Source organism: Mustela nivalis (assembly GCF_964662115.1).
Source record: "Mustela nivalis genome assembly, chromosome: 16".
Lineage (NCBI taxonomy): Eukaryota > Metazoa > Chordata > Mammalia > Carnivora > Mustelidae > Mustela > Mustela nivalis.
In genome coordinates this window covers 5,131,846-5,143,957 of record NC_139035.1, presented here as the reverse complement: position 1 = coordinate 5,143,957, position 12,112 = coordinate 5,131,846, and the positions used below count along the sequence as shown (strand labels likewise).

The 12,112-nt window shown below is 40.5% G+C and overlaps 1 protein-coding gene across 12 annotated transcripts in view; it reads left to right on the top strand.

Annotated features, from left to right (window-relative positions):
• The window catches only part of POU2F1 (POU class 2 homeobox 1), a 185,471-nt gene that overhangs the window by 100,468 nt on the left and 72,891 nt on the right, over positions 1-12,112 (top strand). For 11 of the 12 annotated variants that reach the window (XM_082702712.1, XM_082702705.1, XM_082702701.1 and 8 more), the window contains one exon: positions 2,943-3,008. In XM_082702712.1, coding sequence (XP_082558838.1) covers positions 2,951-3,008 — 58 coding nt within the window. In that variant the 5' untranslated portion in view covers positions 2,943-2,950. Of the gene's footprint in view, positions 1-2,384; positions 2,486-2,942; positions 3,009-12,112 lie in introns of those variants that run through there. The other variant, XM_082702711.1, reaches the window with a different exon arrangement.

Below are 12,112 nucleotides of genomic sequence, written 5' to 3'. Positions count from 1 at the left end.
GTGTACATATTAATAAAAATGTTTTGCATACCTAATGTCAATGTCTTATATAAGAACCAAAAGTGGACAGTGAAAAATAAGGCGGAGCCCCAGTGGCAGAATGGCTCCCATGAATTCTGACGCAGAGGGCCACGGCAGCGGTTCCTGCCATAGGACTGTTGGTTGATCCGTTTCCAGCTTTGAGAAACTATCAACTTTTCAAATTTTGGCCGATATTAGCCTTTTTTATTTAAAAAAAAATCAACTTCTGTTCTTCAGAAAACAATTTTAAGTGCTGGAAAGCCTGTATTTAGAGTTCTTTCTGTAGAACAACAAACCTGTTAGGAGAGGGGGTGTGACGTCTGATTATATAAACTGTCTTTGGTAACTGAGATTTAAAATAGATTGAGACGCACTGTGACTCCTGGTGGCTCTATTTTGTGTTGAGATTTGTCTGTTTGTATGCAAAATTCTTGAAACCTCCTTACCTTACTCTGGTCACCTGGGGAGTCAGATGCTATAAACTCCCAGGACGGAGGTACTTTAGGTTGAAAACCTTTGCAAGTGATTTTTTTTTTCCCTGTACATCACTTTTTGTGCTTGAAAATTTGAAGCTTAACCCCTCCACCCCCATCTCCTTCACAGTTGCTAAGGATAAAATTAAACGATAGTTCTGAAAATGTTTACATTGTTAGGCAGAAGGAATGACCTAAACTCAAGACAGTAGTAATATTTGTGTAGCACAATAAAAACCACAATCAAAAAACAAACTGATACCAAGAATTCCATCCGAGAACAGTTTGTAGACTGTGTGTTAGACTCATACACAGCTCGCTGTGCCCAGAGAGAAAAAAAGAACAAACAAACTTCAGATATCAAAAGAGAACTTACTTGTATTTACTCTTTTACATCTATGTTGGGAACTCAAGAAAGAAAAGAAAAATACCTTTGAAATATTTTTAGCATTATATTTTAGAATTGGAAATTGTATCTACACTATTTGTAACAAACAGTAACTATCATTTGAACAGTTTTCACATTGTTGTACAGTTAGTCAGAATTTTGTTTTATTTACATGTGTCTGTATGTGTGTGTGTGAAGTAATTTTGTTCAATGTCTCTAAAGCTCGACAGTTCAATAGAAAATGCTTAGAAGAGTCATACAGTACCTGTGACATAATTTTTAATTTAGATGTGTGGAAATAAGGGTATGAGTTTCACAAGCACAGGCTCATGACTTATTAAGAATTATTCCTACTTCTTTGTATAAAAGATATGTTACCATTTTTATGAATATTAACTGGTTCATACTTCTCCCACTTTCTTTTTACTATTCTAAAGGAAGCATTGAGCAGAACGTATGTTTAATGGTATATTAACATTTGTTCTGATCTTTGTGGACTTCGTAAGATTTTGGTTAAGTCATTCAGAAAGCTGGTTTTCACTAAGTTGTACACCTGTTCCTTTCAAACCTTAGTACGCTTTCAGTGACATTTAAATTTTTCTGTGCAGTAGATGCAAGGAAGTTATAGAACTACTCTCCTGTATGACCACAGAAAAAACGAATTTGAATCCTTCGAACATCTGAAGAACAAACTAAAGATGATAAAACTGCTTAAGACTGTAAGACAAGCATCTGTTTCAAAACCTGTGTTAGAAACGCTATCACACAGCGTCCAGGTTGGAAATGAAATTTATGAGGAGGACTCTTGATTCTCTCTCATCACTTGTGCATTTGGATAAAGCAACTATGGACAGGGTGGTTGGGACTTCTGATGATGGTTTTGGTTTCCTAGTTAAACATTAAAGCAGATGACAAAATGTACCCTTGAGTGAAAAAATCAAATATATGTGTTTTACTTATTCTAAACTAATAATTATAGTTAAATGGTTCTTAACTCAGTAGGGGAAAGCGGGGAACTTGGTTGATAGTAAACTTGATTACAAATATGCTAAGTTTGGGTTTATAGTAGAAATACAGTAAGGTATGTATTAAATATATATTTAGGTTTTACCCTGTTAAAAAGGTGGAAGAAAAACAGACTTGTTCTTGTCCCTTGTATATCTCCTGGGATACTTTATATTGCTTGATGAAAATTTTTTACTATGAAAACCCTCAAGGAGATAAATCCAGGTCAGGAGGTTCATATGGGATATCACATAGTGTTTTTAGGTGGGTGTGGTTGTGGTTCAGTTTTGAAATTATTAGAATATCTGTCATGCCTTGTGGTGCACCTTCTTGGACTGGCTTACGGTTGGGTTATGCATTTGACATATTCTCACTTTGACGCATAGTTTGGGTAGGGAGTAGATAAGGAGTTTTTTTCTTAGACATGCTTTCTTTTTATTCTGTGAGGTTGAGTTACAGTACAGTCTTTTAGGAAGAGTACTGGTGAATTGTTTTGGTTGTAACTAACAAATGCAAAGGCTTATGAGAAAAAGAAGCTTTCTTTGAGAGTAACATGTTTTACTCTGTAAGGTGCTTGGCCCTAGTTTGTTTCTTTGAGGTATTTTATGCTTCATATTTTATTTATTACATTTACATGTTAGACTCTATTGTAATTTTTTTCCGGTTAGATTTCAGTTATCTTTGTTAGGAGAAAGTTAAAATTCTTTGGAAAGTGAGTTTATTTGTGGATCACTTCAGGATTAAAGGAATCCTGAATTTCGTTCAGATAAAACTTTTATTACAATTTCCAATGTTTTAGTGTTGACACTATCTGTTTTTGAACATTAATTAATGTAACAGTCAATATTCTTTGATGTTTTTGAACATTAATTAATGTAACAAATTACACAAAACATCAAAAATCACGTTGTGATGTAACACTAGTTACATTTGATGTTTTTGAACATTAATGTAACATTAGTCAATATTCTTAAACCTTTCCTTTGCCACAATTTTGCCTTCCTAACCACATCCCCAATTTTTAAAAAACCTCATTCACCTCTCATTCATTGCAGACTCAAGAATGAACAATCCGTCAGAAACCAGTAAACCATCTATGGAGAGTGGAGATGGCAACACAGGTAAGAGATGATTCCCAGCTTTTTAACTAGATCTAATGGAGTTAAGAGAAGAACTTTCCATTTAACCGTGACTTCTGTTCCGCAAATGAAGAGCAGTTGGAGTGTTGAGTTGTCAAATGTAATTTAGTGCTTGCGGGAACTGGTATTGTATTTGCTTAAGATTATTTAGTTTTGGTTATTTCCCCCCAAAATACAAACGCAGTGATCCAAAGGGGCACATGCACCCCAATGTTTATAGCAGCATTGTCCACAGTAGCCAAACTACGGAAAGAGCCTAGATGAACATCAAGAGATGAATGGATAAAGATGAGTGTGAGTGTGAGTGTGTGTGTGTGTGTGTGTGTGAGAGAGAGAGAGAGAGAGAGAGAGAGAGAGAGAGATGGAATACTATGCAGCCATCAAAAGAAACGAAATCTTGCCATTTGCAGTGACACGGATGGAACTAGAGGGTATCATGCTGCGTGAAGTAAGTCAATCAGAGAAAGACAATTATCATATGATCTCACTGCAATGAGGAATTTGAGAAACAAGACGGAGGATCAGAGGGGAGGGGAGGGGAAAATGAAGCAAGACGAAACCAGGGAGGGAGACAAACCACAAGAGACTCAATCTCAGGAAATAAACTGCAGGTTGCTAGGGGTGGTGCATAGGGATGGGGTGGCTGGGTGATGGACGTAGGGGAGGTATGTGCCATGGTGAGTGCTGTGGACTGTGTAAGACTGAGAGTTCACAGACCCGTACCCCTGAAGCAAATAATACATGGTATGTTAATTAAAAAAACAAGAGATTATTTAGTTTCTCCTGCAGATTGCTTCATCTCTTTGCTGCCGTTTTTCAGAGAAACTCTGAAGCAGTTGAGAGAAGAGTCCTTTAGGGTCAAATAGTTCTGGGTGTGAATTAGGGATTTGTTACTAGCTTTGGACTTAAGGCAATTTCCCCAATCTTTTGAGACTTTATTCACCTATGAAATGGAGATAATATATTTCATAGGTCATTGTGAGTATTAACGGAAACGGTTAAGCACAGTGCTAATAGCTACACGGTAACCATTCAGTAGAACGTTGCCCTTGTTACTGGTGTTAATCAAAATAGTAAATATTATCCACCCCCCATTCAGAATAAATTGAAGTTATGATGATGTCAGTAGATAGTTAAAAACACACACCTATTTCTAATCTGTTCTTTCATCTGGTAATTTTTAAAAATTTATACTTGATTGAACTCTTTATCAGGAGAAAATTAATATCATGTAAATGAGAAAACTGAGGCCCCATGAGAGAAAGGCAAATCCGTGAAGGGTAGAACGCCTCTACAAGCCCTGCTGTTCATTCATTGCATCGCTCCGAGGACATTCCGCCGGGTGTCTTCATCGTGCACCAGAGCGGGCGCCGGGCTGGGCGGCCCAGTTTCTGGGGAGGAGGCACGAGTTTCAGTACTCGGCTGTGTGAGACGGAGTCAGGGGCAGGGCTACACAGACAGGAACAACTTCTGAAGTAAACTAGGTTTTTCACTTGCAGAGGGGGTTGCCTCTTTGATCCATTATTTTTTTTTTTTGTTTTAAGATTTTATTTATTTATTTGACAGGCAGAGATCACAGTAGGCAGAGGCAGGCAGAGAGAGAGGAGGAAGCAGGCTCCCTGCTGAGTAGAGAGCCCGATGTGGGGCTCGATCCCAGGACCCTATGATCATGACCCGAGCTGAAAGGCAGAGGCTTTAACCCACTGAGCCACCCAGGTGCCCTTGACCCATCATTTTAAAACTGCCCGACTGTGGGAGGTCCTACGCCTGGGAGTCACCCCTGGAAGCAGCCTTTGTTTTCACCTCTGTTGGCCACGACATCTTGTAATTTGAAGCAGATGAGGCAAACCAGTATAGTGGTTCCCGCCTCCATATCTTTCCATTCGAAATTGTTCTCCACATGGAGGTACTTCTTAAGCTTTTAATCCCGAAAGTGAACCTGTCTCTTGGTGGGAGTTGAGCCATGGAACAGCCCGCTGCACTGAGCGGGGCGCCCAGAGCGCGCCAAGGCCAGCCGGGGAGGCCGCCGCGGGACCTGCTGCCGTGGGACCTGCCGCCGCAGGGAGAAGGGCAGCGTTCCCTTCTGTCTGGGCTGTCGGCTGCAGTCTCATTTTGGCTGTTTCTCTGTCCTCTGATCGGGTGCTCTCTTGCATCATTTTGTAGCACGGATCCATCTGCCAGTGTTCTGGCCAACGAGCTTAGGTGTGGGACTTGTTTGCAGAGGGAAGCAGGGCAGTTGATCCCGCAGGACATTGGGGGGTGTACAGGGCACTTGTGCCCAAGGAGCCACTTCAGAGGACAGGCGTGCATTTCTCAGGGAAGACAGACTAATGGTTGGGCCAGTACTGAAAATGTGGCTACCCTAGAGTCCTTGAGAAACCCCTACGAGTAATAGACGTTTCATAGCTACCGTTTGTTGAGCACCTACATTTATTTAATAATCCCCCGAAGACATGTTTTAAAAAAATCTTAAGCACTGTTCCCATTACCTGATTTCAAGTTGAGTTCTTAATGACAGCCCTGTAAGTTAGGTATTATTATTTCAAGGAGTAGGAAGTCAAGGCACAAAACCAGCCAGGAAATAAAGGCAAAATGAGGATTTACACCCTGCATATGGTTTCTTCCATGAATTGCAATAAAATAAAACAAAATTTAAGCTGTGCTTGATTTCAGGTAAAACCATTTTCAGAACCATGTATAAGAGAAGTTCTAGATGGAGCACTTGCTAAAGCAGTCTTGGGAATTTCTTGACTGTTTTAATATGCAGTGTGTGATAGACTCAGAACTGGGCAGTATCAATATAGATTTTTACTTTTTAATGTCTCTAAAACTCAGCATTTGTTGCTTTTGTAAAATTACAAATCACTTCCATGTTACAGACCTTTACATGCGCTTGAAGGTAACTAGAACCTTGAATGTCAATTTCTGAAACGTTAAGAGCCTCTCACTTTGTTCTTAGCATCTCCCACTGATGTCAGTTCGTTAGTTTAGGAATATAAAAATAACTTGGAGTTCCAGTTTGCCTATTAAATTACAATGCTCAGTGTATCAGATATAGATAGATTTCTCAGACAATTACATGCCTACAAATTGATTTTTATTTAAAAATAAAACAGACCTACAGATTGTTTAATTGTAAAGGATGTATGGAGTCTTCGTTTCTGCTACTTGAATGACAAGTAAAGTTCTCAGTAGAAAGAACGCTTAGTGTTGTAAGAAAATGGAAGTCTTACCTTTTCTTGGATTTGGAATACTTTCGTGTAGATTACTAAAACTTTAAATATTTCTAGAAAAAATAACTTTGGTTTGTGACATTTTAGAGGGAGTAATACTGTAGAATTATTTAAGATCGCATTTGAGGGGTGTCTTCTTTGCCTTTCTCCTGCCAGAGCGATCGTGTAAGTTGAGCAGGTAAATCTGATGGTGCGCTTTGGTCAAACAGCCCTGATGTGTTCCCAGAAAATCTGTAGTTTAGGTTTATCAATGTATTGACTCATTAAGTGCCTGTTATATGTAGAATATTGTGTGTGGTGTTTATTATAAGGTGCTGGTGCTAATAGATGAGATTCCCTTTCAAGAGGTAGCAGTCCGTTAAGAAAACAGATACACAGAGAAGAGATTCTGGGTAGATTATTGTAATGCAAGAGGAGGTCTAGAAAAATATCAGAGTGGTATTTCTTTGAGGAACTTTGAGTATTTTTTTCCTTGACAAATAATTGACATTCAACATTATATTTGTTTCAGGTAGACAACATAATGGCTGGATATTTATATACATTGTAAAATGACCACTAAGTCTGTTTCTTCCTGTCACTGTGTGAAGTTACGTAATATGCAATACAGTATTATTGAATACAGTCATCGTGCTCTGATTACATCCCTGACTTACTATTCTGTGACCGGAAATTTGTACCTCATGACTTCTTTTCCCTTTTACCCAACTCCCAGTCACCCTTCCCTTCTGGCAACCACCAGTCTGTTCTCTGCATTTATGAATTTTGTTTTGTTTGTGTTACTTTTTAGATGCCACGTGTCCTGAGATCTGTGGTATTTGTCATTCTCTGAGTTCCTTCACTCGTGTAATACCTCCAGGGTCCATCCATGTCATCCTGAATGGCAAGACTCCCCTCTTGGTTATGGCCGAGTGGTATTCCGTTGTGTGCATAGACAGCATCTTCTTTATCCAGGCACTCACGGATGGACACTAGGGTTGTTTCCATATCTTAGCTATTGTGAATAATGCTACAGTGAACACGGACATGTGTGTATCTTTCCTAATTTGTGTTTTTGTTTTGTTTTGTTTTTTGGATCAATATGCAGAAGGAGAATTACTGGTATTTCTATTTTTAGTTTTTTCAGGCTCCTCCATACTGTTTTCCATTGTGGTTGAACCACTTTACATTCCACTGACAGTTACTAAGGTTCCCTTTTCTGCCCATTTTCACCAGTACTTGTTATTTCTTGTCTTTTTGATAGTCGCCATTCTCACGGATGTGAGATGATATCTCACTGTGGCTTTCATTCGCATTTCCCCGATGATTAATGATGTTCAGCATCTTTTCATGTGCCTGTTGGCCGTCTGTACGTCTTCTTTGGGAAAATTGCCCATTTTTTTACCAGATTGGTTTTTTCGTTTTTTAGTTGTGTGAGTTCTTTCTATATTTTGTCATAAATTGACTATACGTGCGTGGGTTTATTTCTGGACTCTGTACTATTCCATTGATCTGTGTGTCTGTTTTTATACCAATACCATATTGTTTAAATTATTATATCTTCGTAATATAGTTTATTACAGGCAGTATGATGACTCCAGCTATATCCTTTAAGAACCAATTGATTGGTTTATTTTAAAGGAAGAGTGAGGAGCGGGGAGCGGAGGGAGATGGAGAAACCTGAAGCTGACTTCTCACTGAGCGCAGAGCCTGATGCAGACCATCTAGATAAGAGAATAGTAAAGATAGTTCTTACAGTTTTTTGGACAAGGATGCTGCCTGTAGGGGAAGCAATAACTCCATTTCTTCTTCTCCCAGCCCTTGATAACATCTGCTCTGTGTTCTGTCTCTAGGAACTGGCCTCTTCTAGATATTGTATATAAGGGGAATCACACAATATTTTTTCTTTTGTGTCTGACTTATTTCATTTAGCATATTTTCAGGGTTCATCCACGTTACAGCATGTATAACTGGATAATATTACATTGTGTGTATATATTATATATACACCACGTTTTGTTTATCCTTTCATCCATTGATGGACAGCTGGGTTGTTTTCACCTTTTAGCTACAACTACTGTGAACACTGGTGCACAAGTCTTAGAGTGACTGTTTTCAGTTCTTTTGGCTAAATAGTAGTGAAATTGCTGGGTAAATCAACACAAATTTATTATCTTTATGGTTCGGAGGTTGAAACTTCTAAAATGAGAGTGTTGTAAGGCTTGCATTCCTTCAGGAGCCTCAATGGAGAATCCATTTCTTTCCCTTTTCTAGCTTCCATAGGCCACCTACAGTCTTTGGTTTATGGCCTCTTCCTCTGCCTTCAAAGCCAGAAGTGAGGTGTCTTCAGGGCGGTCATTCCGTGTGACTCCTGCTTCCATCATGCCATCTTCTTTGACTCTTCTTGCCTCCCTCTTCCTCTTATAGGCTCCCTTGTGATTACCCTGGGTCCACCCAGCTACCCGGGCGTACAGTCTCCCTATCTCAAGACTCTTAAGGTAATCAGATCTGCAGACTCCTTTTGCTGAATAAAGGAACTATTCACAGCTTCTGGGGGTTGGGACGTCGACATCTTTGGCCATTGTTCTGGCTGCTACACTTCTTTATCCTGAATTAAATCCGATCCACTGTATTAGAGATAATATTTGGAAGAGTAAAAAAAAAGTTGTGTAAAGTTTTGTAAACATCAGTAAGAATAACCAAAGCAGGTTTTTTTGACCTTAAAGTCTTGCTGACTCTTAATCAAAGGGCAGACTTCTGCTTCTGACAGATGGTCACCTCCCCTGTGCTTGGGCTCATTCACTGACAGGGAATCATAATTTCTGATACACCTTCTTCTGTTGTTGTACGGTTCTGTTATCTATATTCTTTTTGAATTCTGTCCCTAGGAGTAATACAGATTGAAATGATTTTCCCTAACTTTTAAAAAAATGAAAGCTCTTTTGGAAGTCATTGCCATATTTTAATTCTTCAACATGTACTTGATATTTATTTTCAAATGCTAATTTGTTATGTTATAATTTATTATAGAGTAATAATTTATACTATAGTAATAGTGGCTGTCATTAAGTATTTACCAGGTGTGTTAACCACTTTGTGTGGATTGTCTCAGTTAATCCTTGTAACAACCATATGAGGTTACACCGTTACACTGTTTTTCTCTTTTTATGGATCAGGGAATTGAGGCTCAGAGATGTTTGGTCACTTTTCAAAGGTCCCACATACCTGTAAAAGTGAGCAGAGCTGTTCTCTTGTCCTTTGAGCTATGTTGTTCCTTATGTCTTGTTTTCCATGTGCAAGATACTGTACTAAGTATGAACTTTAGTACAGTATCTTGCACTTTAACATTAAAGTTCAATCAAATATTGATTTTGTTCTCAGTAAACTTATCTTACAGAGAAAATATCTTGAAAATGTAGTAGCAGATTCATAAGAAGTATGCAGAGGTCTGTGAGATTTCGGCATGGGGCAGGTTGTTTCTGGCTGGGAGGGTGAGGGAAGGCTTTGTGGAAGGTGGAGCTACCACTGGACCTAGAGGGCTGGGCCGGATATCCGTGTGCCGGTGGGGGCGGTGGGGGCGGTGTGTTTGCTCGGCCTGAAGAAGCAGTTAAGCCAAGATGGGAGAAGGAGACCCAACCTAAAGTTCTCTGATCCCTTCCGAGTCTTCCCTAGAGCCCTGTGATTTCTAGATCCTTTGTCATTCTGTCGTCCTCACAGGTCAGATGACCCGGCTCTTCAGACTTCAGTACAACTGTGACCATCACCATCAGCTGATTGTTATTTTTGAAAACTTACCATTGGCTTATTGTAATTATTTTTTATAATTAAGGTAAAAATGATGTTAGATTTAAATTTTTTTAAATATAAAGTGTTATTTTTTTCTGGTAATATTTAATTGTTTTGAAATAATGAAACCTGTTTCAAAGCAACTGACTAACTTGCTGATTCATTGAGTTTGGGGTCAATTAACTCTAAGTCTTTTTTCTTTTTACCTGAATTACAATAGTGCGAAAGCTCCTCCCCATTCTGTTCTGACTCACTTGATGTTTCATTCAGATGATTTTTTTCCCCTGGGAGGATGTCAAGATCTTTCACAGCTGAAAAGACCAAATAAATGTATTAATGCGACCCAATATATGTCTGTGATTGCATTCCAAAAATATTTTATCAGAAGTTTCTAGAAACCAGGGATATTTGTTCTGTGAAATGTATTAGTGCTGTGGCTGATTTTACAAATTATATTAGTAAGAGAGCTTGAGCAGACCTCATTATCTCCAAGATAAAGAGAAAGGATCCTGAAGGGCGGGCGCACCAGTGAATACACCTGCTAGTCGTCATAGTAATTGAAGAATCTTGAAGTCTTGAACCAGCCAGCACTAGTTTTGGAAAACATTTCCAGATAAAATACAGCGTTTCAGAGAAGAATCAGATATTCACTGAGGAACAGGCCTCACATAAAGTTCTCATCAAAACAGTAGAGCAGTTGCAAATTTCAGACTCAGAAGAGCTGTTTTCCCTTTGAACTTTCGTTTATCCAAGGGCCATTTCTGATATTCTTACTGCTGTTATCATTTTATTTTATTTGATTATTATTATTTTTTTATCATTATCATTTTAAACTCATTACGTGTTTCACTGTGTAGACTACGTTCTCTACTGGCCAAAGTGCTCTTACATAAGCCTGAGGGTGGAAATACCAATACTGATTTTTCTTGGAGTTACTGGAGTTTTAAATAGTGAGTAGTTCCCTGGGTGCGTGAGACTGGCCGGAGCACTTCTGGAGAGCCTCGGGAGCACAGTGCTGGGCGTTCTGTGTAGTCTAGAAGCAAAAACCACATGCCTGTATGAAAGGGGGATCTCCCTCTGGTGTTCAGTTTGGTAGATATCAGTTACAAGATACCGCTTCTAAGAGCTTCTGACCACTGCATATCAGAGAAGCTTGTCCTGGCCCTCCCCACTGGTGCATGTGGGGAGGATGATGGTGGTGGTGGTGGTGATGATTTTAGGTGTGCCAGGCAGGGAGCTATTGTTACTGAACCTGTGAGAGTACTAAGTGGCATTGGAATTAAGTTTTTAATGAATGAAGGAGTGAGTGATCCTTTTGCCAGGAGTAACCCAATAGCAAATACAGAATTTTAAAAGTAGTATCTGTTTCATTTTACTCATTACCAATAAGAATTTGGGACATTAATAAAAGAGGATTTATTGCTAAAAGGCCATTTTAAGTACAGATTGTGACCTTTCTGTAATTTTCTCCTTTTTCCCTTAGAGGGCAGTTTTGTTTCCGGCCCTGTTAATTGTGTGTGTGTAAAAGAATCTTCTAGATGTGTTATACGTTACATTTCACTTGGAGCAAAAGAAGTAGACTCATTGCTCTTTCAGTGAGCCCCAGGACGTGGTGCTCTGGCTTGGAGCAGTGGCAGCGGACACCGGGGGTCAGACTGAATGCGCGTTCGTGGGAAGGAGAGCGGAGGTTGCGGGGGAGCAGACAGACTCGGGGCGAGCGCAATCCAGCAGACGGGCCTGCGTTTCGGCCGGCGGTGGCCCGGGCGCCAGGCTGGAGCTGGGACGGCCCGCGCTGCAGGGGGCTCGCCCCTGCCGGATCCAGTAGGTTCTGAAGCGGCGGCGCCGAGGCCGCACGTGGTCCCTGCGGGTGCGACGCAGCGTTCGGAGGACGGAACCCGGAGGACGAACCGGCTGCCCGTGCGGGAGGGGACGTCCGAGCCGGGAGGTGGCCCTGGGACGGGAGTGGCACGAGCCAGGACAGGGGCCGCGGACGGACCTCCCCACGGCTCCAGGGGCCGGCGCAGGAAGCGGGGCCGCCACGGAGCGCGCCCCGCCCGGGCCCTGGGCCGCGCATACACCGACCTTTCC